At 51.6% G+C, this 26,483-nt stretch overlaps 6 protein-coding genes across 6 annotated transcripts; 2 read left to right on the top strand and 4 right to left on the bottom strand.

Annotated features, from left to right (window-relative positions):
* Positions 1-311: 311 nt before the first annotated feature.
* EAH_00033590 (thioredoxin, putative) lies at positions 312-3,319 on the bottom strand (the record flags this gene model as incomplete). The annotated part of the gene is made up of 7 exons (XM_013392240.1): positions 312-761; positions 898-1,182; positions 1,456-1,640; positions 1,964-2,131; positions 2,297-2,579; positions 2,832-3,019; positions 3,280-3,319. 7 exons carry the CDS (start codon positions 3,317-3,319, stop codon positions 312-314), a joined length of 1,599 nt encoding a protein of 532 aa, XP_013247694.1.
* A 2,387-nt stretch (positions 3,320-5,706) lies between these two features.
* On the bottom strand, positions 5,707-6,146 carry EAH_00033580 (hypothetical protein; the record flags this gene model as incomplete). Its single annotated transcript, XM_013392239.1, has 2 exons — positions 5,707-5,799; positions 5,928-6,146. The coding sequence occupies 2 exons, from the start codon at positions 6,144-6,146 to the stop codon at positions 5,707-5,709; spliced, it is 312 nt and encodes a 103-aa protein (XP_013247693.1).
* A 738-nt stretch (positions 6,147-6,884) lies between these two features.
* Positions 6,885-10,762, top strand: EAH_00033570 (hypothetical protein, conserved; the record flags this gene model as incomplete). Its single annotated transcript, XM_013392238.1, has 8 exons — positions 6,885-6,916; positions 7,492-7,878; positions 8,125-8,185; positions 8,610-8,738; positions 8,863-8,922; positions 9,221-9,491; positions 10,186-10,439; positions 10,730-10,762. 8 exons carry the CDS (start codon positions 6,885-6,887, stop codon positions 10,760-10,762), a joined length of 1,227 nt encoding a protein of 408 aa, XP_013247692.1.
* Positions 10,763-11,040: 278 nt separating this feature from the next.
* On the bottom strand, positions 11,041-12,468 carry EAH_00033560 (protein phosphatase 2b regulatory subunit, putative; the record flags this gene model as incomplete). The annotated part of the gene is made up of 5 exons (XM_013392237.1): positions 11,041-11,088; positions 11,231-11,311; positions 11,606-11,836; positions 12,128-12,296; positions 12,464-12,468. The coding sequence occupies 5 exons, from the start codon at positions 12,466-12,468 to the stop codon at positions 11,041-11,043; spliced, it is 534 nt and encodes a 177-aa protein (XP_013247691.1).
* Positions 12,469-15,581: 3,113 nt separating this feature from the next.
* EAH_00033550 (hypothetical protein, conserved) lies at positions 15,582-16,674 on the bottom strand (the record flags this gene model as incomplete). The annotated part of the gene is made up of 3 exons (XM_013392236.1): positions 15,582-15,915; positions 16,071-16,481; positions 16,583-16,674. 3 exons carry the CDS (start codon positions 16,672-16,674, stop codon positions 15,582-15,584), a joined length of 837 nt encoding a protein of 278 aa, XP_013247690.1.
* Positions 16,675-21,452: 4,778 nt separating this feature from the next.
* On the top strand, positions 21,453-23,619 carry EAH_00033540 (mitochondrial carrier domain-containing protein, putative; the record flags this gene model as incomplete). Its single annotated transcript, XM_013392235.1, has 5 exons — positions 21,453-21,724; positions 21,851-22,082; positions 22,275-22,430; positions 22,675-22,853; positions 23,547-23,619. The coding sequence occupies 5 exons, from the start codon at positions 21,453-21,455 to the stop codon at positions 23,617-23,619; spliced, it is 912 nt and encodes a 303-aa protein (XP_013247689.1).
* Between the last annotated feature and the right edge of the window lie 2,864 nt (positions 23,620-26,483).

The following is a 26,483-nucleotide window of genomic DNA, read 5'->3' as shown; positions in this document are numbered from 1 at the left end:
TGCTCCGTCCATCTTCGCCACCACTAAGGCCTCGCTTGCTGACTTGGACTCCGCTGCTAGCTTTGCAAATTCTTCATAAATAGGTTCTAGCTTCTTGCAGTGCCCACACCAAGGGGCGTACACAAGCAGCAGTACGTCCTGTACGAAGGAAAATCAACGGGTATTCGTGCACGGTGGCATTTGTGTTTTTGGGTGAATGTTTTTTTGTGTGGGAGGTAATGAGGCAGCGAGGCGGATGATCTGACGTTTGAAGTGGATCGTGGTCTAGGGGACGTATAAACTCAGGAAGGATGGAACTAAAGAAGGGCAGCCTAGAGCATCGATAGTACCTTTTCGCTGTCAAGGACGTTTTCGTAGAAGCCGTCGGAATCAATGCTAAGAATAGGAGAACCGGTCTGGCTTTGGAGATACTTCATGGAAAGGTTTGAGCGAGTGGCAGCTTTTGGTGGTGTGACGATTCCCTCTAACTCAGCAGGTTCCGTTGCGTGCTTCTTTACAAACGTTAAAAAGCCCTCCTCTGTAGAGCTCCCAGAGAAAATTATGGGCTCGGTTTCTCCCTTTCGGATAAACCAAATCGTTGGGTAGTGTGTAATGGTAAATCCGGGATGTCTAATTTCATTTGTGGGGCCATTCATCTTTGCGACATCCAGCGCGGCGGCTGCCGCTGGGTCCGCAGCAGCTGCCCGAGCAAAGCGGAAAAACGCTGGCCTTATCTTCTTGCAGTAACCGCACCATGGGGCTGACACCATGAGAAGCACGTCCTGCAACATGAATGGCACATCGGCAGTTTTAGCGATTCAGGCTCTAGTGAAAATTCCTATATACCTGGGAGAGAGCAGCGGAATGTTGAGGTTGCCCCAATTCGTTTGGAATTAAAAAAGCGTGTGGCCTCATTACCTTGTCTGGACTCAACACGTGCTTTTCAAACGTGCTCGCGACTATCTGCTTCACTGGTCCATCGTTCTTTTCTGGGATAGGATCCGAAACAACTTGCTCCAGTTCGGGCGGAGCCCTAATGTGGTGCTGCACATTTTGAAGCTTTGAGTTGATGAACGATACAGCTGCCGTCACAGTGAGCTGCCCATCAAGTTGCTCGGGGTTGCTAGATCTTGCTCTTAGGAAGAAAAGTTTCGGTCCGTTCGTGGCTTGAATCCACTTAATCGGATGCTGTACCGTAAAAGTCTCGGCAGATGCGAACAGCAGGTCAGCACCAGCAGCTTTGTACATTCTCGCCATGATCAAAATATCAGCCAAAATGCGTGCACTTTTGTTACAAAACGCCGAGTAGACAACCACGACTGCATCCTGAAGGAGAACAGATTAGGCAACTTCGTTGAGTTTGGTGATGCCGTAATCGCTCGCGTGAGAGTAAGCCAGCACAGGATTCATGCTTACCGCACATGCCACAACACAAAAGGAGCACAGCAAGGCATCAACTGGTCGAGTCCAACTCACTTTGTCTGCCTGGGACAGAATTGCCTCTTCTGAGGACGGGTGAAGAGGCACCACCGGATAATCACCCAATAGTGACTGAGGGTCTGGGGAGCCGCACGTATTGTATTTTGGCAGCTGATGCGGGGGGACCCATATCATGTCCTCCTTAATATTGGGGGTTCCTATTTGTCTTTTTGCATAACTTTCTAGCGCTTTATAGTAAAAGCACAAGACGCGCTCTGGGAGTAGATTGGTCTTCGCGTACTGTCGAGCTGCCCAGAGGGAAAAGCACACTCTGCTTGTCTCTCATCTCACGGACTTGACCTTAAGCAAGGCCCCTCACAAGTTACGAAGTGCAGTGCCGTTTGGCGGGCTGGTCGTTATTTGTTTTCTCGCATGCACACGCCTCGCCTCTTGGCTAGCTGGTGGGTGCACACCTACGGTCCTTCTATTTGTGCCTACGCATGCTCCATCCAGACATTGCCATCGCTAGCAAACATGGAAATATGTGCTGATGAAAGACTCGTACCATTGGCTGCTATCCTTTGTGCCTCCATATCATGCTCTTTTGCCCATTGCAGCTTCGAAAGCAAGTCCTCTCCGGTACCATCGAATGGCACGTAATGCTCCCAAGGGGAAAGCTCCCTTTGGTACCACTCGTAAAAAACACTGTCTTGTTTCATCAGCAAACTTCCACCTGAGGAAGATGAATTAAAGGCACGAAAAACGCCAGCGCTAAGCTCAATCTCCCTTGAAACTAGCAGGTTACACTTCAGCAGCCGTGTTCCTCCACTTTTCAAGGGCATTTGCATGCCAGAAGGGATCAACGGGCTAGAAAAGGCAGCAAGTCTGGCCATCTTACTGGCAATCAGGTACGGGTTTCTGTAGGCAGCTACTGTGCCATCAAGCTGGAGAATATATTTGTACTTGGGGAACTCGGGGAGCTTGATAAACTTCTTGCTGCCTCCACCGAGCTGCTCTTCCGCTTCGAAATTCTCGTCGTTCTCCCAGCTGGTGATGGCTACATCCAGCAGATTTGGATGAAGCGCAGACAACTGTGCCAGTTTGACGCGAACGGGGTTGCTATCGCGTCCTCGAAATGCCGCTCGGGGATCTCGAGATTCCCAAGCACTCAGGCCCCAGCCCTACACGACACACAAGCCAAGCCGCAAGTGGTAGTATCAGCCGCAGTCAAAGCTCTGGTGCAAAATGTCGTTCCATAAAAGCCTCAATAGAAAAAAGGCCCCATCATTCGAAATGCATACGGGGGAGCCCACGCAGAGTGCGTGACCAGTTACAATATAGGCAACTCTCTCAATGGAGTTAGCACGGAGACGCTAGCAAGCTAACTGCTGTTGCCTCTTGCCGCGATGTATCTTTCGCTTGCTCCTGCGTACCTGAGATGCCAGAAGATCCGGATTTGAGTCGCTGTTACCCAAGATTGTCGAGCGCGAAACGTCCCACTGCGGAAGAACCATGTCAAAAGAATCGTTGGAGCCACACCACGAGAAGACCGGAATTCTCTCTTCACCCCAAGATTTCCCCACAAGAGGCCAGTCCCCCACATTCAACACAAATTCAACGTCTGCAAGCAACATAACAGGAGCTGCTCACAAGTGGGGAGCCCTTCCACAAGAACACCGCAGGAAGCAAGGTGAACGCTCACACGCGCGGCGGACGCTTCACGAGGCACAGCCTGGATTTCTGTGGAGGGGAGCTAATACACCACAACACCCGTCACAAACAGCATCGTAAATGCTTAACGTAATAATGACTTCGTGGGTAGGCAAAGCCAACCAAAACTGTCTCCTAGCTGGATGTTTCTTTGAACGTGTATTCACTAACCAGGCAATTTGACGGTAGCTGCTAATTGATGAAGGACCATATCCGCGAAATACGAGAAAGCTGGGAAAGGACCGTGTGCCTTTTTGAACACCTGGTTGTCTTTGACAACATAATGCAACAGAGAAGTTGCAGAGCTCCTTTCCAGTAGTTTTGGTATAGCTTGCCGTAGCTTGGCGAGATCGATGGCCTCAAAATTTTTCAAATCCTGCAGGTAACAATAGGGAAGAGATGTAGTGCGCAAGCACCTGCGTAGCACTGGAGTTCAACACTTTGTTCTCGACATTGGAGCATACAGGTCCATTCAGGTAGTTAACCGACATCCAACTCTCTTCCGAAATTCAGCAAATATACAACTACTCATCCACAAACGGCGGGAGTGGCACTGGCGATGCAGGGGAAGCCCGCCGCGGAAGTTGAAATTCAGGACACCCGTCCTAGAGTCCCTTCATCTCCCAGAGATGCAGAGGAGCAGACATACGACAAATTTGACTTCATGGAATTGCATGCAAATGGAGAACCAGAAAGGTTTGCTACTGAGCCCACCAAAGAAACCTAAGCGTGGAAACATTGGAGCTCACAAAGTGGTTACAGTTAGAATTCCCCGCATTAGTATTCTACTTGAAGGTTCATAAGCAACAACATTAGGGTGCCCCAATACTTGAATTAGTGGGAGGTTCAAATGGACTCAAGCCTGTCCCAGTATCTTTGTAATTACCTCTTCCAGTTGGGGGAAGGTGTGCGGACAGCCCATGGCCTGCGTCCAGACAGAAGGCTCGACGGGGGCGTTGCAACTAGGCTCATGTAGGGGCCCAGGTATTGAGATGTCAAGAGGTGAAATAGAAATGTGAGTTTGCTTGTCGACATAACTGATCCTCAAGCGCAGCTCGTGGCCGCTGGGCACGCCTTGCTTGACCCGAAAAGCTACTCGAAATTCGCCTTCACCTATGTCGTACACTTCCGACACAACGGATTGTCCAAAACGTTCCGGGACAGAAGGCGAAATACTCCAAGTAAGACGCACATTTTCTCTTTTGAATCCAGTGGGCAGCTCCCGGCCATCGTCGTTTCGAACTGCCACCCGGAAGTGGCGAGTAGGAGCACTGAATGCAGAATCTAGCCCAGGACCCCCGAGTATTTCGTACCTATATCTAAGAACGCGTGGGCGATAGAAAAAGCCCAAGTAGACAGCAACCAGCAAGATAATTAGCCAAGCTACCTTGGAGGTCGCCACGCTGGCCCACCTCCGCAAGGCAGAACGGCGCCCCCTTGACGCAGCTTTAGCGGCTGCAGCTCGCACTGCCTTGGGCTGGTGCGAAGGGGGGACCGGCGGGCCCATTTGTGTCTGTTTTCTTGTGTTGGAGGTGCTCCGCTCCAAACCAAGCCGATGGTGTCCTAAGAGGATTCAGCGAAGTCACACACCCTGATCCGCAAGCTCCTTCTCGATTCTCCTCCTTTTATGTGTTGAACGAAGTAAGTTGTTGCAGATTTTGCGGTAAGGAAAGCGTGCGGCTTATTCGAAAGACGCGACTGGGCCAGTTGGCCGTTCGTGGGCTTGTCTTGACCGGAACGGCACGTTAGAGAAAAGGCTGCAGCCTGCGGCGTGTCAGTCACTGCAGTTGAGTATCGTTGTCAAAACAGAAATAAGTGAAAAATGTATTGAAGAGGTTTAGAGCGAACTGGTTACAGAGCGCAGCCGATAAGGCCAGCCCAGCCCCCAGGAGTCGGCAGCAGTTGTAAGAAGCCATGTCCAGCCCTTGTGCCCTTGGTGAAGGGCACACAGAAGCCCTCGCAGACCAGCCCTTCCTACATACATAAAATTCCGAAGGAGTTGTAGAGGTAGGAAGACTGAAGAACGCGCTTGCTATTTACCAATCACCAGGCGCGTCGTGACAGTGGCTCCATGAGTGGCCCTCAGCTCCAGACAGCTGGCTCAAAGACGACACAGGGAAAAATGTGGTGTATAAGTGCATTCAACTAAAAAGGTAAAAGTCAATTAATAATCTCAGAGGTCCGTGTGGATACCAGCATTGCTGACCCAACACATGAGACCACCACACCGCAACATCGCGAGCACCGAAGTACACACAGTTGCAGTAGACACGGGCTGGGAAGCGAGGACGACCAGGATGGGTGATAAAACTAACTGGACAGCTCTGCCGGTTTTGTCCGCACACCCAGAAGAATGTGGCTCCACACGAGCAAAACAGATAGTGCGTGCAGTGCCGTTGCTGCTCGAGCCCTACACCACCTCTCACGATACTAGCAAATAGACCCTCCTACGGTCCTTGCTTCTGGTAATGCAATGGTACATAGACGATATAGGCAGCTCCAAACAGTAACGTCAGGCCTTTAGCCATACCCCACAAGAGACTATATTGTCTAGCCTGGTGCAAGTGTTGCCTTCTTGTAACAATCACACTACAGCCATCACTTGAGCAGCTGATCCTGGAGAAGACTAACAGGCATTAATGATGCCGGTGGCGCGTCCACCAGCCGTATGGTTCCTTCAACGGCTGAAGCCTGGTTGGAACAAAGTTTCATATCGAACACTTTTTCGTTGCATGCGATGTTGCTTTTTTTAAATGCCGACCGAACCAGCATGCAACACTTTAGAGTAGATTGTTGAGGAGTCGCCTCCAGGCACTTACGGGTTGAATTTCATACACCACAGCCTTGCGCCCATCCTCGAGTTCCTTCTCGAGTTGCTTCAGCTCCACTTTTCGCGATTCTATTAGGTATTTGTAGACGCCCTGCACCACGCAGCCCCCAACCACAGCACGCAGTTGCCCCATCCACCACATTTTATGAGTCACTGCCCCATCTGACGGGAACGGCAAAGCCTTAACGCCGTCACCGCATTGACGCATTGTGGCTGAGTGAATGTAAGAGGCTCAGTCAAATACCCTCTTTATGTTCCCAGCGCGCTAAAGTTTGTTAGCACGGTGGGGCCACAAGAAGTTCGGTTTTTGGAGGAAAATTACCTACGTAGATGCTCGGTTGAACTAGCCGCACAGCGAATGGTTGCGGTGTGGCTCCGCTTGAGGCGGGCAATGTACGGCCGTGCCATGTCGTAGGGGCCCAGGAACCCCCTGGTTGGCTTCTCCCTACTGCAGGCAACAGTCCCACGATTTGCATCTTCTGACCACCGGTGGACAGGTGAGTCCGTGAGGGTTGGCCGTTGGCTGCAGCAGCTGCAGGGAAACCCCACTGAACATATGTTGCCACCGCCGAGACAGCGGCTGCGTCGTCCGGTGCTACAGGGGGAAGAAGCGCTGCTGTATGTCTTGCAACCAAGCGAAAGGAGTAACCTGATTTACCTGCAGCTGGCCACAGAACTGCCGTTCCCGTGCTAAACAAAATGCAAGGCACCAGACAAGAGAATGTCAACACGGCCCTTCCGCAGCGCCTAAGACAACGCCACCAATCCATCGCGAGGATATCAGAAAGCCGCAAAATACGACGACACTGACAAATAATATAGTCAGCAGATTGTCAGCCGTTCAGTCGAAGGCTGGCTTGCCCTGCGGAGGGCAGGGCAATGTGGACAAGACGAAGCAAGGGTTGCGCTGGCCCTCAGGGGGCCAGCCCAAGAGTTTCGAGAAGAGATGCACCGTTTTTATGATTGGGCATTTCGTTGGTAATTCCAAAGAATTCAAACTACCGCTATTCCTGAGAACAGCGGCGATTCTAAACAGTAGTGGGGCCGTTTGGCCCGTCGGCGGCGGCAACCCACTGAGCTACGAGTTGTGTGTGCAAAGTCGTTTCACCTGTATTTTTATTATTCTACCTAATTATTTGAATTTGTTTACCTTGCGTGCCCCGAGATCGACATCTTACAATCGGCAGGTCTGCGGGTTTCGCTCCGTTCGAACCCCCGTCCTTTGTCCTCGATTATTCCCTCTTCTTTAGCATCGGCGGGGTCAAAGGCAGAAGACAAATATGTACATATATGTATGGGACCACCTTTTTCCTTAGCTTTGTAACTTTTCAGGTGCAAACACAACCCACAATCGAAATGTCGAAGCAAGCGACGCTGCGGAGGCTCGTCGCGCGATGCTGCACATCTCCAGATATTGATGGATAGAAAGCCGTGTGTTGTCATGGCGTAGGCTGTAGGCTCGCGCCAGAGTCGAAGGTTTTGATCGGCATGTTGTCGCTCGCCGTCCTGCGGTGCGGGGGTCCATGCCCCCAAACATTAGGGTTTCTGGGCAGGCCTGTTGCTTGTTTGCGAGGCGGACTCTACAGTCAACTTAAAGGGCACTGGAAAAACAGGCCTGAGGACTTCTGGAAGCGTCATTGCCAACTCGCTTTGCGCAGCAGGCCGGTGCAAGGCCGGGCTCCAGATCGATGTTGGGGAGTTGCAGGCAACACACCTCGGCATCTCTCAAGCCTCTCAGAAGGTGCAGCAGGGGCAGCCCACAGATTGTCTGGTCCCCAGGAAGGCGCTCCTCTGCCTAATGGAGGGCCTATTTGGACCACCGAAGGCCGAAGCCATCTGGCCCTACGCCTCCGTAGAGTGCCGAAAGAAGATTGGGTCCTCGTGTTCATCTCGTTGGGCTGGAGCTGCGCATTCGCGGGTGCAGTTGCGTTCAAAGCGTGGTAAGCATGAGGCCTCGGTGGTCTCAACTCGCTACGTAACTGCTAGCTAGCCGGTCGATAGCCGATAGCTAGCGGGCTTGCTGGCGAACAGACAAGGCACACTGTACAGACAAGCAAGCAGCATCTCGCTGCGGAAAGCAGCAGCAGCACTAAAAACAGTAGTGTAGATAGCTACAAGGGAAGAGCCAAAGTCTATTGGGGTGCAGTGTAACAAGCAGTTAACTCCCGAAACTGTTTGCCTTGCAGGCGCTCCGCCACGCGCGAATCGCGTCATCCTTACTTGCAAGAAGCGAAGTCGATGCTTCAGGTTCGCGTTTTGGGTCACTTCTTCACCTCCCTCCGCATTTCTGCATGCTGCTCTGTCTGTTTGTTAGCTTCCACTAGCTGATTCCCTTGACATCTATCAGGTGTCTCAGTTATGTTCAACAGAACCGCCGTCGAACGTATGTGGTTCAGCGTGTTGGGGCGATGTGCCTGGACTCCCCGTTTTTAACTTAAATAGCCGGGTATTATTCGCATGGAAAGTGAAAATATTCGTCACTGTCGTTTAAGTTTTCCGTGGCATGTGTGTTGAACTCCCGTTGAAGCCTCAATTGTGTGCCAGTTACGCCTGCATGGTGTGCCTTGCTGCATCCGATTTTCACCCCTACAGCACAGCAATCCATGTGCTACCTGGATTCTGCTACAAGCACATAAATGCTAGACTAAATTGCAGTGTGATATGGACGCAGTCCGATGCGGCAGTTGTGGAGCTCCTGGGGACGCCTTTGGACGTGAAGGCGGTCGAAGAACACAGTGAGACCTTTGCTCCTTGGAAAAGGCTCGTCCTGCAGTTACGGGGGCCCAGAGATTGCACGCACGTGAGCTCATGCTTAATCATTTGGCTATTATGTAACAAACGTCTCGAGCTGCACTGCAAGGGGAAGGCACACTTGACAGATGCTGGCAGTCTATTGCCTCGCCCACTACTTGCGAATGTTGCAGGCCTTTGTCTGCGCCCGCCGCGTCGGCTACAGCGAGGACGACCTCATTGAAAAATTTGCCGTACGAAGTTGCACCCACAGCTCGTAAAAGCATAAACCCCTGAAAACGTAGAACTGTAGGCGCTTGGCTGCAAATGCAGACACGAACACAGCTGATCATCTTGGTCGGCATGCGGCGCACTCCGCCAGCAGATTCCGTGCTCGCTGCCCCACCATTCCTATTCCATAACCTACACAAGAAACAAGGCCCAGGAGATCAGCAACTGAGAGGCGTTCGCATGCCTGCAGGGCATCTGCGGTGGGAAAGTTCGGTGGGCAACAAGGAAAATACATGTTCTTGCTGTTGTTGCGCCGGGCAGGCGGAAGAGGAGGGGGCGTTGTGGAGCAGGCCATACGTTTTAAAACAGTGGCTGCTGCAGGCAGTGGGCGATGCTTGGGAGTTATTTCAATTGCTCCTCTCGTCTAGAGGCACAGAAGGAAGGGGGAGGCCGGAAGGCGTCGGGCAGTGGGAAGTGACCTCCTTGTTCCTGCTGGCGCCTCAAGATACAGGCAAGGATGATGCAGACACGCAAATACGGCCCACCCGAGTTATTGCGTGCAAGGGCAGTCCTGAGGACAACCCCGACTGGTGTAAGACTGGCAAAAGATAAGGACTGAGTGGTCTTAACTTTTTGAACAGGAGCTATTTGCCCTACTCCTTGGCGTCAGAATAACTGCCACATGGTACGTGGTGTTTGCATGTGGATTCACTCCACTTACGATGCTAGCTCCATGCTGATGCCTGCACTTCAGATCGTTTTTATCCACCCGAGCAAAGCACGGGAAAGCTTTCTTCTCACTGGATCGCGAATGCCTGCCTCTTACTCGTCTGTTTATACTCCCTACGGCGTCTACGGGCCGAGTGGAAGATGGCTGCAGAACGTGTCAGTCTACTGTTTCAGTGGGGACAATAAATAAATAGATAGCGCAACCTTCTTAAAGCTACCCGCCAGGATGAGAGCGGGAATGCGTATGCCTGAATTCAGTTTGCCCAAATGCGAGCGCGTTGCTGGTCTGAATCCATGGGATGGTGGTCTGTGCGCTCTGCGTCGTCGGGTTTTTTTGTGCGCGCAGCTCTCTTCGATTCGATTTGTCAACCATTTCATTACAGTGCGCCATTCATTATCTTTGTCTCGTCTGTAGTCATGATGCAACAACGCCTAGAAGCTAGTCAGCCGCATGACTAGCGCACACCGGATTCTGAAAGGCTGTCTGTTTAACGTTGGTGCATCGCTACGGAGAAATTCATGCTTCACGTAAGGTCGGACTTCTTGTACGCTGTGAGCTACTGTGCAGCACCATCGCCACCTGCAGCAGCTCACTGCCCGCCAGCTGCAAGACGCAGCAAAGAAGAGAGGTCCCATTCCAGAAAATGTCTCAAGCAGGGACAAACGAGCCGGGGCGCCGCAGGTGCGCCTGCGGTACTTCACGGGGCAGCTGTCTCGCGAGGCTATAGACGGCGTGGCGCATCTTGAGATTCACACTCAAGAAAACGCAGGGCATGACCCTGACTTCGCCGACATGTTGCAATGCGAGCTGGTGAGCTGTGCAGTTTGCTGCAGCAACGCAGCACAGACCGCGAGGGGGAGGTGTCATCAGCTACTGTAGTGACCCTTTTTCTGAAGCGCGTAATGCCATATGCTGCTGCAGCGTCTGCAAGCCCGGCGGCCTTCGCCTTCAAGCCCGTATGTTGCTTTCGAGTGAGACACCAAGCTAGCCCCCCCAAATGAGGGAATGGCAGCTGCAGCAGCCGCAGTTGCAGGGGTCAACGTAGTGTGAGGAAGCGACACCCCCTGCGTAGGTTCCCGTTGCCGCGTTCTTTGCTGCAGGAGCACTTTGTCCTTGATTCGGGAACCTCGTGACGATGCTGATCCGCCCTTCCCTGTTGTGCAAACGTTCGCCTTGGACCCCAAAGCACTCGTCGTACCTGCAAAGGCTTAGGCCACGCTAAGCCTATATCTTCGCAACTCCTGCGCTCATTAGTCTTTTACCATGGAAAAATCCGTTGTGCCAGGAGGCCGCACCGTGAACGGAGCTGACATTCTGCCCATCGCCAGCAGTCCCGTGCAGATAGCGTGCCAAAAACATCTACCCGCGAAGGCCTCTGCCGCAAAGTAGCAAGATGCATGCATGCGGCATCTCAAACGTCAACTCGCAGCTTGTCAGCGATATCGATGTGCGAAACCATCTGCAGCGCATTTCATCCCAAGTTGATGCACCCTTCCTCAACGCAAAGTTGTCTTTATTGAACACAACGGAAGCACTTGGTTGTTACTTCCGTTTTTGTTATTAATACTTTCTGCTGCAAGTGCACACTAGCTGCTTCCCACCTCCCTGAACTCTTCAAAGGAAATCATTCCGTCTCCATCTTTGTCTGCCTGTACTATCGTCCTGTCCACCAGCTGCTGCAGCTGCAGCAACCAGCGTAAAGACAGAACGAATGCATTTTCTCGACCCAGTGAAGCATGATAAACTACGAGAAAAAATGTGCCTGACCCGGTGCACCATCATGTCCCCTGGAACGAACAATGCAAAAACGGTCCCGAGGAACCTCCGCTCGGGCCTGCACATCTGGATATCCCCGATACAGTTCGCTGAAAAGTAGACATGAAATTGGTGGCTGCTAAGGACGCCATCTGTGGCACACGAAGGTAACAAGGCCAACGCCCTTACAGTTGGCAATGGTGTGAAGTAGTTTGCCGTACCTGCTGATCATTCAAGTTGTTTCCAACCATCATCTTCATCACTGCAAAGAGTTCCCCGTTGCTGATGTGGCCGTCCTTGTTGATGTCGTAAACGTCGAAAGCAAACTTCGTCTTCTGCATTTCGTCCGTCCCGGCAGCTAACTTTGACAGACCCACCAGAAACTCTATGAAAGATACGCGGCCATCTCCATTTGTGTCAAATATCGAAAGCACGCGCTTAACCAACGGATTCTGGAGACACAAACGCATCGAATCCCAAACACCAAAGCAAAGATCACGACACAGGGAAATACGTGGGGAAATAAACACGCATACAAGCTGCAAATAAGAACATAAAAAGGAGCACAAGAAAAAATTGTGTTCCAAAGTGGAAGAAAACAAGTATTAGCAGCACAAATATGCATGCCAACATAAATAAAAAACATACAAACCCAAGCATCAACAGCTCCGGACAACCCGGGTTATCCAAGACCTCAAGTGTAAAAATGGAACCGATGATGGGGAGGAGCTGCAATGACGCACATCTGCAATCTCTGGTACGTCGAAAAGCTCGTGTGGGTCGAGTTCTCCGTTATGATTTGTGTCCAGGGCGCGGAACCGTTTGTACAACTTTTTGATGTCGCGCTCACTGAAGTTGGCGGCCTGGACAAGGTCTTTCTGCTCCTGCGGGCTTAGTTGCCCCTGCGCGTTGCTGCAAGGCCAAGCGCAGAGAACGCAGAGGCAGACGGACTGTGCCCGGGGAGTAGTTTGTGGAATTATTGAACGGCGGACTACATCTTGCAGCGCCGAACGGACACAAGGTTGGAGAGAAAGGGCCTGGGGAGTTCACAGGAAACAAATTATGCAGCAGGCCCTTACCCCATGGTGGCGTGGTGCCTGAGGATATGCCGACAAAGACAGACGGGTAACTGCTGCACTCCCGTGACGAGTGGCCGAGACCTCTGCGTCCCTCTGCTGCAGCACAGCCGCCTCTCTCCTTCGCGCAAAAATACTGGCAGCTCTCCGCCTACAAGCGGTAAGCGGCAGGCCACTCCGAAGTTAGCAAATTAGGTGCAACAGAAGCCAGCGGCTCTGGCCTTCCTTGCGCCTGGACCCCTGCCTTAAAAGAGCCGGGCCCTTCGTGTTTGCGTACAGCCGGGTTTGCTGAGCCAAAAACCCTGCTGTGGCAGACCACATCGACCGCCGCCGCTGCGCTCCAAGTTCAAACACCCGCCTGTGATGCCCGTCTCTGCAGAAATACTCGGACGCGCCCGAGAAAGAATGGGGGCAGGGCAAAAGCAGGCAGCTCAGTGAAGGCGGGAGGAGAAGTGCAGCACGACGGCCAAATTCTAGAGACAAAGACGCGAGGCGAGGGGTTTACCGGCTGTCAGGGGCCCCGTTGCACTATGCCTGTGCATGCACAGAGTACGCACAGAAGCCAAACCGAGCGAATGCCCACCCGCCGCTGCTCTCGCCTACAGACGGAAGTCTCACAGAGCTGCTGAGGACGTGAGCCGACAAAAACATGCAATGTAGACGCATCTGTCCGCAGCTTCCCAACTAGCCTCCACAGCGTCGTCGTGCCAACGGACAGGACGCCGCAAGCGTTTCCGGTTGCTCAGGGGTCGCGGCAAGACAAACGGAAGAGTGTAGAGGAAGAGTCGATATACGACTGAACTCAATTTGCATACTTCAATGCTCGGTAAACCCAACTCCATGCAAAGCAACGGCCGCCGCTATGGCGTGGAAGCGCAATACTGGTACTACACTTGGAGGCAGCGATTGTATTGCTGGGCACTACTACAACGACGTCTGCAAAACACCGCCCCGGGCAGCAGAAAGAAGCGACTAAAACACCTTTAAATTATAAGTGTGATTATAATTAGGGATATAATGCGCTACACTAAAGGGGGTTTTGCCGTCGGCTAGCCTTACAGCCTCAACAGTGTAGTACAGCCAGCTCTGTCTGCAGCAAGCGGCGCCTCTGCGCGCTCATTAGCGCTGTAGGGAAGAAGCGGTACATCTTCTTTTCTTCCCCGTCTGAGTGGCAAGCTTATTCAATACTCTGTCAAAAATAGATAATATCTGGCTGCCCGAGTCGGGTCCCTAGGAACCGTGAAGAGCTAGCCGGTTTCAGAGACCCACGCAGGTAGAGCGTGATGGTCTGTCTGAAGTGGGTACTTATGCTTCTACATGCGTTCAAGTTGGCCGCTAGAGGCCAAGTAAGCGTTTAACAATTGATCACTGTGTTAATGCTTGCAGCAATAGTGGGCTTGGTCGCAGGTGCATGTGGGGTTGGCCTGCAGCACTATTTGCAACAAGGTGCGTTGCAGCTCATTGCACACCGCCGTCTCTCCGTAGCAGACCTAGTCCCTTGAGCTCTTGTGCCCTGGACCCTTGTAGACTGGTAGATAGGCAATACGTTGCGTTGTGGGGGATTTCTTAGCTCCGCAGACCTTACGAGGGTCCTCGGAATGCCGTGATCCGCAGTGGAGTCGACGTCGTCAGACATGAGTCTCCCCCCCGAGCAGCTAATAACCTCCCCTCGCGTCTCCAAGCATACTGCGCACGGTGGCCGAAGGGCCAAGTTTTGGTGCGTGGAGGAGGCAGCCTGCGTGAACTGCAAAGCACCTTGCCGCAACTCCTGCTGCAATTAAACCCCGTTCGTTGCATGTGTGAGCACTATTAACATTCGTTGAACGCTTTGTGGCTCTCAACAGCCAGAATACGCGCAAGTAGAAATGCGCGGGCCGACTTCGGACAGACCATGCTGCACGGATTCTGCTGCAGCACACGACGAATTTTGGTTGAGGCCTAGGACTCGGCTTACACAGAGAAGACATACTTTCATCTCGAACCGTTGCCAGCCGCCTGAGTTTTCTTTTGACCCGTACGTCTTCCTCAGCACCCCCAGTCAGGGACAAGCTTGTCGCTTGCCTGCTAATTGGTTCCCTCATTGCGAAAATGTAAAATCAGTGGCAACGCATTTGCGTTTGCCTTAGTAGTCCGTATAATCTGAATTTGTACATTATGCGTAGCAGCCACTCAGCGCATGCCATAGGAGTGACGGGACTCACTACGGCACAACGGCCACAAGCCGAGTTCAAATTCGGGGAGGCAGCGCCCTTGGGAAGTACCGCGACATAAGTATTGAATTAGTAGTAAAGGCCAAACGGTCACTACAGCAATACCAGAGGCGGTATTGCTCCAGTGTCCAGACAGATGTTCAAGAGTCAATCCTCTAGTTACAAGTGGTAGTCCTTATTGAACAACATAAACGAAAGGCGAAATCGCAAGTTATTTTGCCGTTTCGCGACAAGGGCAGAGCGAACTCCCCAGCTTACCTACAGCCCAACCTCTCAACCGTATATGCATGCAGTGCCTTTCTACGCTCATGCCGAGGGAAGCAGTCGCAGCTGTTTATTTGCTGTCCATGAGTTGTACGAACGGCTGAGGCGATGCAGTGTGTTGCCGCAACACAGACGCTACGCATACGCTTCGCCTCACTCAACCGAAGAGCTACATCTTTCGAGCACTGCCAAAGCAATGGCACTGCTGCATCGCTGACAGACATATGAGGAGGGCAGCCCTAGAAACCCCCACCGCCTCTAGGCATACCCAGCTAGCAGTGGTCTGGTTGGCAGGTAAGGAGAAACAAAGGCGGCTCTCCTCGTATTTTCTCTACGCCAACCGTCTTAATCTGCTCATGTAAACACTTAAGGAAGCGATGGCTGCAACTCTCAGACCAGAGGCGTCCGCTGCGCGGCTTTGGCCACCAGTCGTCATTCGTTGCAGCGCAGAGCGCCTCGTCACTAATAATAGGATCTTAAGGTGGAAGGCCACTCCCATGGCCCTCGTCGGCCTTCTAGCAACAGATCCAGTCTAGGTAACGGGATTCGTTAGGTGGACAATCAGCTGAATACCTTTGTCGGGTTTACAGACAGCTGAGAAATGAGCCGCTAGTGCCAACAAGGAAGGAAGACCTTCCACCTTAACCTCATCCTCTTCTCTGCGGTTTGGGCAGATCGCGCAGCGTCATCATCCTGCTGTTGGGTGGAGGCCTGCGCGAGGCATTGCTGCGTCCTCGGTTATTGTTATTGCTGTTGTCGTTGTTGTCATTATTGCTGTTCCCTCCCCAGCCAAGCTTCTGCCAAAACCAGCCGCCCCCCGACTCGTCGCGTCCCGAGTCTCCGTCTCCGCGAGTAGATGAAGGCCGCGCTGCCGCAGATTCTCCCACCCCTCTTTGTCTGTAACGCTCCTGCTGCTCTCGCCGTATGGCCTCCAGTTCCGCATCAGGATCTGGCCTGCGGGAAGAGGACGACGGACTGGGGCTGCGCGCCGCGACACAGCAACAACAAGCAAAGCAGCAATGCAAAGGCGCCTTGAACCAGTGCCTCTCACCGATCACACGTCTGTCACCTCCACGAAAATTTTAGTTCTGTACGACAAAAAATAAACCCTGAAAAAAAATAAATAAACAACTTACCCAGATCCTTGCTGCCGTGACAAAGTGGCGCTGCTGTCTTGAACTCCAGGTGTGCTTCGTTCCCGGGACGGACAGCCAGCTGAGGGAAGAGGAGAGGCTGCAGCTGCTGCGGCGCCTGGATGGGATATCTCCTCCCCAGGAAGGCTACTGATTACCGCCTCTATTAGCTCTCCGCTGCTAACTAGAGTGTCCAGATCAACTGGTCCCTCCAACACGATGTACTCCTGCGGGCTTCCCGTCAGCACGTGCGGAGGCCGGCCCACCCTGAGCCGAAAACCCAAAGCCTCCAGTAGCTCCCGAAACAGCGGGCTCACGTTCAGCACCCTTTCTCTTAAAGGCGAACCACTGTGCGCCTTCACCCATTTGAACTTGGAGAGGTTAGGGTCCTGGCTGCGCTCTGCCTGGACGATGCTGCAGAGTAAGTAACACACAGATCGAGTAGTCTTGAGTAAAAAGCAAGGGCAGTAGCTAAACATGAAGCCGCTGCAGTTGGATGGGTCTGTGTTTCTTACTTGTTCACAATCTTCAGCACTAGCTCGTATGCCCGCTTCTTGGCAGCAGGGCTGATGGGAGCATCCGCGATGCTGCTCAAGATGCTCTCCATCCTTACAAATTCAAAAGACGATAGGAGTCTGCGAAAGCAGAAGCAAAAACGTCTGCGTTCATCTCTGCCGGCTCAGTCGCCGCTCGGCGAGACCGCAGAAATTCGCGGACTCCGCCGGCTGGAGCTACTGGTAAAACACTCAACGATGCAGCCGTCTTGAAGACACTGTTATGCAATTTTTTGTTTCACCGAAATCGTGTTTATTTCTTTTCTAATCTCCACACCTCCCTATCCTCGCCGCCGGTGCAGCCCGCCTCGGTTGAAAAACAGCCTTGCGGCACATGCATTTGCGGCTTGAATTCAGACGATGGTTACTTTACATATCCATTATTACAAGTATACGATTAAGTTTCGACGTTGGAAATCTTTCTGCATTCTTCACTCGGTCCAGCCGAGCAGCGCTCTTTGGTTTTGTGGCCAGGAACGGTGGGAGTTGCAGCTTCCAACTACGACTCATTGCTGGGGAATTCGGACTATTAGTTTGAATAAGCTTCATATAATATCTATATTAATGAATGTGTTTATCAACCTGAGCTATGTAAACATAATGCATTTTGCTGCAAGAAGTGCCGTAGCCAGGAGCTGAAGCGGCCAATCCTGAAGCGGCGGTTTCCTGTTAACCAACAAAAGGCTTATTGACCCGAAACAAGAGTGTAAAGAGCAATTATGGTTAAGTCAGTTAGACTCGGCGGATTTCTTATTCTGTGTGTTGTTTTTATGTCGTGCAGCGGGTATGGGCAGCGTAGCGTTTCGCCACAGATGACATCAGAAAGCAGTGCCGCTGCTACAGAATGCAGGAATCAGGCAATATAACACTCAGAACCCTTCTATTTTCAGCCTCCAAGAGTCTTAGCGCTACATAGTTGGGAGAGAATGATGAATCTCAATAATGTTGATCATTGTTGTCGTAGAGCGGCCGAACTCGGGTGTTTCTACATGTAGTTCCAGGGCATGGAGATAGAGGGGTCGTCTTCGCTGTAGTTAGCTCTAGACATGGGCCTATCCCATAAATACACTCTGCATATCTGCATTCGGGTTGCGCGGGTTAGTTCAGCCGTGTGGGCCACTCAAGGTTCCTGCTGCTAGTATATCACGTATGGCTTTGACGGCCATTCGGCATGCAGGAATTAGTTAAGGGGATAAATAAAATATGCAACATGATGCCATGAGGAGCGATGGAGTATCACGGTGCTACCAGCAACAGAGGCTGCTTTACAGAGTCTCTGGAGACACTGCAAGGAAGCGTGATGTCTCCTTGTTGGTTTGTTGGTTTGTTGCTGGCTGTAGTCGTCTTTTCCAGCCCTAAATTTTCACTTAAACTGAACTGATGCCGCTCATGTATTGACGCTGCAGCATAGAGAAGGAGCCAGTGGAGTGCTGTCCACGAGTTCGTTCTGCGAATCCTGAGGCATTCATGTTATTTGGCAAGTGCCCATGCCTCAAAATAAAAAGCTCACCAATTCGATTGTTGCCGTAATCAAAAACGACGTAAAATTTCCTCAAAAAAGCATTTCCCAGCACCTAAAGGCGTTCTTAGTAATATCTAATCCGCCCGCAGAATGTGTGTGCATTGTACAAAAAGTGGGTAAATATTTCAGTGTATATGTATCTACTAAACAAAGGCATTCTGAAAGTTGGCTCACAACGGTGTGGCTTTGTCCCGCGGGCAGTGGGAGCGCCATGAATGTGGAAGTGCAGTCGAGAGAAGATGAGGCATTTGTCGTGTAGTCTTTGGGATCAATTGTGAAAGCCTGGGGCTCATCTCCTGGGGGGGGTTCTAGAACAAACGACAGGCGTTTCAAGTTCTCTTTTTCTGCTTCGCTGCACAGAGAAAGGGCTCCTGTCCTGTCGAGTATTTGTTCGATGAAGGCGGGAGAACCACCTATGCCTGAAGTGCCTGTGTCAATCACTGCTGTGCAAGGCAGCTGAGGTGTACAGACGCCAACAGTTGCCTCGTCTATCAACACATCCCACAAGCGCAATTCCCATTTCTTTCGCGGGTTTGGCAGCAGCGGAAACCACGCGATTGCTGCTGTGCCCTTCTGTACGTAACTGAAGAGACTTTTCTGTAGGGTGTCTCCTTGCAAAAGGGCTGCTGAATATTCCGTTGCTTACCTTGGGTTGAAGCCACCAAAAGTTATTTCCCCTGCTGAGGAGGCACTCAAAGGAAGAGCAATGGAAAACATCGCACGCTTAATTGCTCCCGCCTCAAGCAGCAAGTGAATTAGAGAACTCGAGCCCTGCTCATGCTGCGGGCAACCTAAAGAAATTTATTTGTTTTCCCTTGAAATACACCAGGAGCAAATACGAAGGAGAACATTGTAATGCACCGAGGCCGGCGATGCCGTCGAAAGCTGCAACAGGAATGTCCTTACAACAAATATTACTTTCGCTTGCTATCGCGTTGCTCTCACGAAGTTCAGAAAAGGGGTACTCGGGCTGTTGGACAACAAATCCAAATGCGAAGTCATGGAGGCTGAAAGAAGTCAGTTGAGCTGCATATCGACGCCTGTCAAGAGGAGGCAGAGTCAAGTGCTCACGTCGCGTTTTCCAGGTGCAGTGAATCTCTTCCTGTCACTGACTCAATGTATCCTGAGGCGTAAGTCACACGCGTTCGCTGCTGAGGTGCTGCTGCTGCTTCTGCTGGTGTGAAAACAGCGCTACTGAAGGTCACCGATAGCTCGGGGTTGAACCGCCTGTGCTGCAGGCAGGAAGTCACATGGCAGCTGATGGAGGGCACCCACGTGTTCGAGCTGCCTGCAGCGAAATAATATCGTTTTAGCACCGCTACGTATACGGCGCTCAGCGCTCCTACACGCACCCGTGTCAAAGAGAACTCTGAATGGTTGAGGGGGAGTTCCTATTCCAATGCTGCCGTAAGACCTTTGGTTTGTTTCATGCCTCTTAATTCGTAATTTCGGGTCATAAAACAAGCTGACTGAAGGCCGTCGTCAGTCCAAAGAGGCAAAGAAATCACTTCTGCACCAGATAAGTATTCTTCTGGCGGGCCTGAACTGTCAAGGGCTTCGGGCAAGAAGCTTCGTTGCAAAAGTAACCGGTGCAGTTCTTTTTCAGCTCACTCGAGAGCGCAGGGTACCGCCGTCGTGAAAACTTCTCAAATCCTCGAACTGGAAGGAAAAAAACCGTAAGCAACAGCTGTAAGAATTGGCGGATCCGCTCCATGCCCTCTCCTGCCGGTTATTGTTAAACCTAACAAACACCTCAAATTTCACTGGAGTTTCCCTTGTGAAACGGCACTGAATTTCCGCAGTCTTTCCTTCCCTGCACGACGCTGTCCTTGGCTGTCTGTTCCTGATGGTGATGGTTGCAGCTCCAGTGCTGTCCGCTCAGTGTACATACAGCACTGCTAATTGGGCAGGTCTATGTCTGTGACTTCACATGTAGAAACAGAAGGGCGTAGGTACGTGGAGACATAAAAACCTAATAGAGTTTATCTCAAATAAAACCGACAGCCCTAGCTGCTTGTCGAGGCGCCTCATGTCCGATATACAACAGCCTTTCTTGGCTGGTTTTCTCATCTTCATCTGCCTATTCGATGTTGCATGACCCGCCCTTCTAAATACCTCCCTGCGCTGGAGAAAAAACGAGGGCAATCCAGGCTCACCTAGGCACCCTATCTACTGTAGGGTCTTTTGAAACGGAGAACAAGAACAAAAAACACAGACAAAAACAACGACGAGTAGCGCCGTGGTACTTCCACCCGGTCGCCTGCAGCTGCTCAGCTGTGGCGGAACTGCAAATCGTTGAGTAGAACCCAAGTTTGGCACGCCTAAAATGGCTCCTGCGCTTGCTGGAGCGAACAGCGCGCTTAGCCGCCCCTAATTTTAGGCTCCATGCATACCTAATTAGGCGCACACTCGATGTATATACGCTACACTCTGCGAGCATAGTGCTTTGTAAATATGGCCCCAAAGTATCAGAGAACAGTCTCGCATTAGTGTCCCGGGTCAAACAGCCCTAAGGGAGGAAGAATAAAAACAATAATTCCCAAGTCGGCCCTTTTGCCTTACCTACTACAGTGCCAGTCTCACAATCAGCCCCAGATCGTGCAGAGAACTCTTGGCTCGCTATCCTTGTCCCCTGCCTAATGCGGCTTGATTTACCTCTAATAATATATTATTTGTGCTCTCTCTGCCGGATAGACCTCCAGAGTACTAATATGAGTACCACTGTAGTGATTGGGAACTAGCGGTCTCGCTGATTCGGCAGTGATGCACCCGCTGTTTCCTCTGAATGTTTGCAGTCTTTCCCAGCAAAATCAGCTGAAATCCATTTTGCACAGCAGGCGGTTCTTCATTTTTTGGTCTCACTTGTGGATAAAGCAATAAAGTAGTAGTGGCGGCAGCTGACGATTTCGAGGTTCAGATGGGGGGCCCCAAGACCCAATCGAACAGCCTCATTTGTAAAGAGAAGATGAAAATTTGAATTTCGGATCTTCAGAAGGGCATAAAAGAAAGATTAAGGCACAAGATGGATGGCATAAGTTGTGGCTGAGAGGAACTGTGCGGCTTTCCCACTTTCTCTTCTGCTAATTTCGGTTCTTCATATACAATATACACGTGTATATATATATGTACATTAACTACGCATGAAGGCGTTCCGTGTATGGATATAACATGTAGAAGGGCCCCCAGCTAACAAACAACGGCTGTGGGCCCTTCCTTATCCATTGGTTTCCCCAACGGGCTCCGCACCTCTAACTTCTCCTGCCCTTCCCTTTGACTTCGTAGGCCAGCTCTGCCTCTGTTTTCCAAACAATGGAAGCCTCAGCACCAGAGTCGCGTCTGCGTTACCCTCACCTGCCTGCTGATTTGCAGGGGTTGCCGTCTACGATGGCCTCTGCCTCAGTGGCGGGTTTGTTGTCTCGCGCGTTCATGCACCCACTAGACACCGCCAAGGCTGTCATTCAGGTGCAGACAACGCCAGCCCCACACACACTACAGACACTGCTAAGAGGCTCGAGGACCCTAAAGACGCTACGTTCTCTGTGGCAAGCGGAGGGCCTCGGGGGCCTCTACAGAGGATTCGGGTGAGCCTGCAGCAGGCTGACTTGATGCCCCCTTACTCTCCGTTTCTTTGTTGATATGTGCAACAACGAAGGGGGCTGAACTGACTAAGGGTTGTTGCTTCTGTATTTTTGACACTTTGCGCACAGTATCACTGCTGCACTAGCAGTGCCGGCGACTTGTCTATATTTCAGCACCTACGAAGCCCTCAAGGCACGGCTACTGCGCGTCTCGCCCTGCCCCGAAGAGCAGCAGCAGCAGGCAGCAGCAGACAACAGCTTCATCAGGGCGTTGCTGTTGGATTCTGTCTGCGGCTTTGCTGCAGAGGCCGTCGCCTGCCTTCTCTACCTCCCCATGGACGTATGCAAGGAGCGTCTGCAGGTGTGTCGGAACGAGTTCTCCAGCTAACATGTAGCTGTAGCTTCAGTTGCAGCTGCATATGTTTAGTGCGTTCGGAATGCAGCAGCATCTTCGTGCTGGTGCGGGAGGCTCTATGCACTGTCTCTACGCCCTTCTCAGTGTGCAAGACGACAGCGGCAAAGTGACTGGTGCGCACCTGTGGGGTTGGTGCAGGTATATTCAGCAATGCAGCCGGAGTTAGCTAAAAAGCAACGGCCTTCCTTCTCCGATGTCGCGCTAACAGGGGGCCTACGCGGCCTGTACAGAGGCTACGGGGCTACTTTGCTATCTTTTGGTCCCTTCAGCGCCATCTTCTTCACCCTCAATCACGTAGGAGCTGGTGTGAAGCATCCGAGCGTTCTTTTGTGCTTTTTTTCATGTTTCTTCCGTGGCGGCACCTGCTGCGTCTTTATTCTTTGTGCCACCCGTCTATTGGTCGTCTGCCCAGGTTTTGCTGCTGCTTACATTGCGTTCGTTCCCCCTGTGTCCTTTTGTCTTCTTGTGTCTGTATACACTTTACCTCGTCTCCGTTGGCTTGATGCCAGGTTGCTTTTCTACTGCTGCTTTGTCTCAGCAATTCGGCAGAGTAGCGAACAGCCTGCTGCTGCCGCCAGAGGCTGTGGAGGCCTCTTCGCTCTCATCTTCTTCTTCTGCTGCTCCTCCCAGCAGCCCTCTCGTGGCGGCGTCTGTAGCCGGGGCGGCTGCCGGCTGTGCGGCCTTTCTGACTGCGCCTCTCGACAAGGTGAAACTCAGGTGCGTAAAAAGCACTTCATTAATCTCTGAGTTTGGATCAGGTATTGCAGCAAGAAACAGGCGAAGACCCGCGTTATTAATCCATCTACCGTATTTATATTTAACAGACTGAGAGACATTGGTTACGGTGTGCATTTATCTGTAGTATACTTATACAAGCAAATTAAGACAACCTTATTCAGCGCTGTTTCTCGTAAAGGTATCCGCAAAAGACCCACGGACCCACACAGCCAGTGCACCCACAGCCAAATCTCTTCAGTTCTAGATCGACTCAAACCAGGGGAACTTCTTTGTGGACACTGTGCTGGTGGAGAACGTCAGCTTGCATTCAAATGAATGAAGAAGAGCTTAAGAGGAAGACGAATAGTCGAGTGCAAGTCCAGTGGTCGCTCCCATCTATAGTATTTGCGCCTGTCTCTCTCAGTGGGTCTCTGCTTCAGCTAATGGATTTTTTGTTTTTTCTCGTCTCTGGACGTGCGACTCTCTTCAGGCTCCAAGTGCAAGTGGAGGCCTCTGCAGGCCATCAAACTCCGTTTTATTACAAGCATTTTTTTCATGTGAGGCGACTCTGGAGCGCCTGCTGTGTGCCCATGTTACTGCTAGCCGGAGTGAATGCGCACACAACGTTTGGGCGGTGTAGGAGAGAGTGTATGCGTTGCTTGTTCATTTTAGGGCTTAATTTCTCTCTGCAAGGCTGAAGGACTGGCGGGGTGCTTCGCAGGCGTTGGTGCGAGGACCATGTTTCACTCGGCGTCTCTCTCCATGACCTTCCTCTTCATGCAAAGTGCCCGCAACGCTTACTGCCGTTACTTTGAGGCTTAGCGGCGTGAAGCTGCAGCACCGTCAGCAACACGGGGAGCTGTACCATCTATCAGCCTACTAGTATTTTAGGTACATTGATCACTCTCTTCGTGAGGAACAAACTATTAGTTTAGGGGACTTCTACGCCAAGTAGCGGTACTGCATTGCTGCAGAGGGATCATTTTTGCTGCTGAGAGCAACAAGCAGCAACTGTGGCGAAGTGAATTTCAGCTGTTTCCCATGGTGGTCTTCGCAAGAGGCTTCAAGAAACAAATTCGAGAGTTTTAATGACACCGTACATTCTGCAGCAGAGCCTGCAGCTGCAGTTGCAGGTGTAGGCAGGCCGTCTGTGCGTACGGGAAGTCCTATTGGTAGAATGCATAAGTTACAATGGCCGTAAACACCGAAGCAAGCAGAGCCCAAGTCGGGTTGTCCTGCACTGAGCGATTCATCACGCGTGCGAACCGCCTGAGCACTCACCAGAGTCTGCTGCCGCATGGCAGTGGGCGCCTTTGAGCATCATCGCAGACTCTCGTTTCTGAATGCTTACACTTACACGTGTCTGTGTGACTCACAGAAAGGAGCATTACTTACCTTTCCCGCTTGCTGCGGAAATAGGCAACTAAGTTACGCCAGAGATTCAACAGCCTGAATGCTTTTTCCAGTACTTGAGAAGGAGTAACAACAGCGACCGCTTACCTACACTGAGCGGAAGGAAAAGGCAGACTCAGATTCGGCATGGCAGCCTTGCAGTTGGCTTTCGACTGCGACGGCCCCACGACAACTTCAGGAAGACACCACGAGGAAACGTCCTGCCAAAAGGCGCACGGTGATGGTGTTTTACAGAGGCTGAATGCGCATAGCTGTCTGCTAGTTGTCTGCTATACCAACTCCCGGCCTGAGATGCTGGGGCTCAGAAGGCACCAAGCAGTGGTGAGCCGACCAGATGCGCTGCTTTAGTGTTGAAGTCGCCAAGCGTTGCTGCAGGGCTACTTCCGTGTAATTCTCTGTTTTATACATTACAGACAGGCTCATGATGATTGTGCGGTGACTTAATCTGGTGAGGGAATGCGGATGGATTCCTAAGGGAAGTGCAACGACTCCAATAATGAAATCCATAAAAATGGTTTATGTACCAAAAGGCCAAGTTCCCCTTCGTCTCTTTCAATCCAGGTGCTCTTGGAGAAACCGCGTTGGAGGTTGAGGCGGTCAATTGTATAGTAGTTAGAAAGGCAGAAGACGGCGTCTCGCAGAGCCATGCAGCCAACGGTGTCCCAGGCCGTCCCGTCGCAGGCCCACAGAAGTTCGTTAAAAACATCTGAAGTGGAGGATCAGCGCAAAGTGAAAAATACTATACGCCGTTATCCACACCACGCTAGAGGATACCTGAGCAGTGGCATTTCACCTCAACAACGTTACCTTTAGCTGGCTAAGTGCTGTAGCTGCAGGTGTAGCTGCAGATGTGGCTACAGCTGTATCAGTACCCGATTCCTGAACTGTCAATATGTCCTCCAGCATCAGACTGCGCGCCTCCCTTAGGTCGCCAAGGTGAACATGCGGAAAGGCTCCACCCGCTCGTTGTGCAGTTGCTGCGCCTATCACGCCTTCACACATGCTGGATGGAACGCCTCTGAATGCTCCCTTAACCTACACTCTGATAACCCTTTGCTAGGTTCAAGATAGGCTCTGCTTAAGCCTCAGTGATACCGAGGATCTGCTTCAATTCTGCCCCTTCTGCATCTATGTATGTGTGGCCTGCGGCTTTCACTTGGCTGGCATTGGCAGCGGGGTTGGTTTTGGAGTGAAATCTATCTCCCTAGAAACTGCTGCTTTCGTAGGAGATTACCACATGCGTGAAACAGGCAGAGGACAGAGAGGCTCGGTAAGGACAGAGGCTTCATCCCTCGTAGTGCTCGCGTTTTCTCGCCCAGTAGTGACACCTCGCCTACATAGCTTAGTGCGCTGTCTAAATAGTTAGTAGTGAGGGAATTCCACTACACAACAGCTTTGAGCATTGCCCGTGGATTGGGGAGAGCGCCGCAGCGGAGCCTGCAATTGCATTCTAGCCCCCAACAAGGCTCGGGTCCAGTGCACCACAATCGACACAAGCCGAAATGCGTCATCTACCCACGGTGACTCCGCGCAATTAGCTTTCGGAAATTTGTGCTCCATCCTTCAGCATTATTGGAACGGCCCTCCATGCGGAATTGACTGACGATAATTTTTCACTTCCTTCAGGTGGCTCAGGTGACTGCTGCCTGTCGGCAATCTTCGACTGCTGGTTCACGGGTCAGCTCATGTTTCACATTGTTCCAGTGCCGTTGCTAAAGCCGAACCGAAAAACAGTGAATAGATTTTGCAAGAAGGATGCGCGTGGAAAAGGGCCACCCACTCCGAAATGGAAGGTCACCTGTATGTGTCGCTGTGAATATCTGTGTGTGTGAATATCGTCCGTCCGAAGCTTGCATGGCAAGACGGTATTAAAGCTAGTCGAATACACCTGCACAATGGGGGCGCAACGTGAATATCGCCACCTCTCGTATGCTTCAACACTGTGCATCGTTTATCCTGTACCATACGCGAGTTCGTGCGGCCCATCCCGTCAAACATGATTCCACCTTACGTATTACAGCAGAAAACGTATGACACGAAATCAATGTCCCAAACTGCTTTAGGGAAGCATCTTAAAAAAACGGGCAGACGACCGAAACCACTGCAAAGGAGTTCCGGGTCTTTCATGCGGGCTACCACATCAAAAGGTAAAAATCCTTATGCACACATATAGCGCTTCTCCGAGTGACCCGGTCACATTGTTCACTGGAACTACGC

This window comes from Eimeria acervulina, genomic scaffold (genome assembly GCF_000499425.1).
Source record: "Eimeria acervulina Houghton genomic scaffold, Eah_scaff335, whole genome shotgun sequence".
Taxonomy (NCBI): Eukaryota; Apicomplexa; class Conoidasida; order Eucoccidiorida; family Eimeriidae; genus Eimeria; species Eimeria acervulina.
This window is presented reverse-complemented; position numbering and strand designations above follow the sequence as displayed.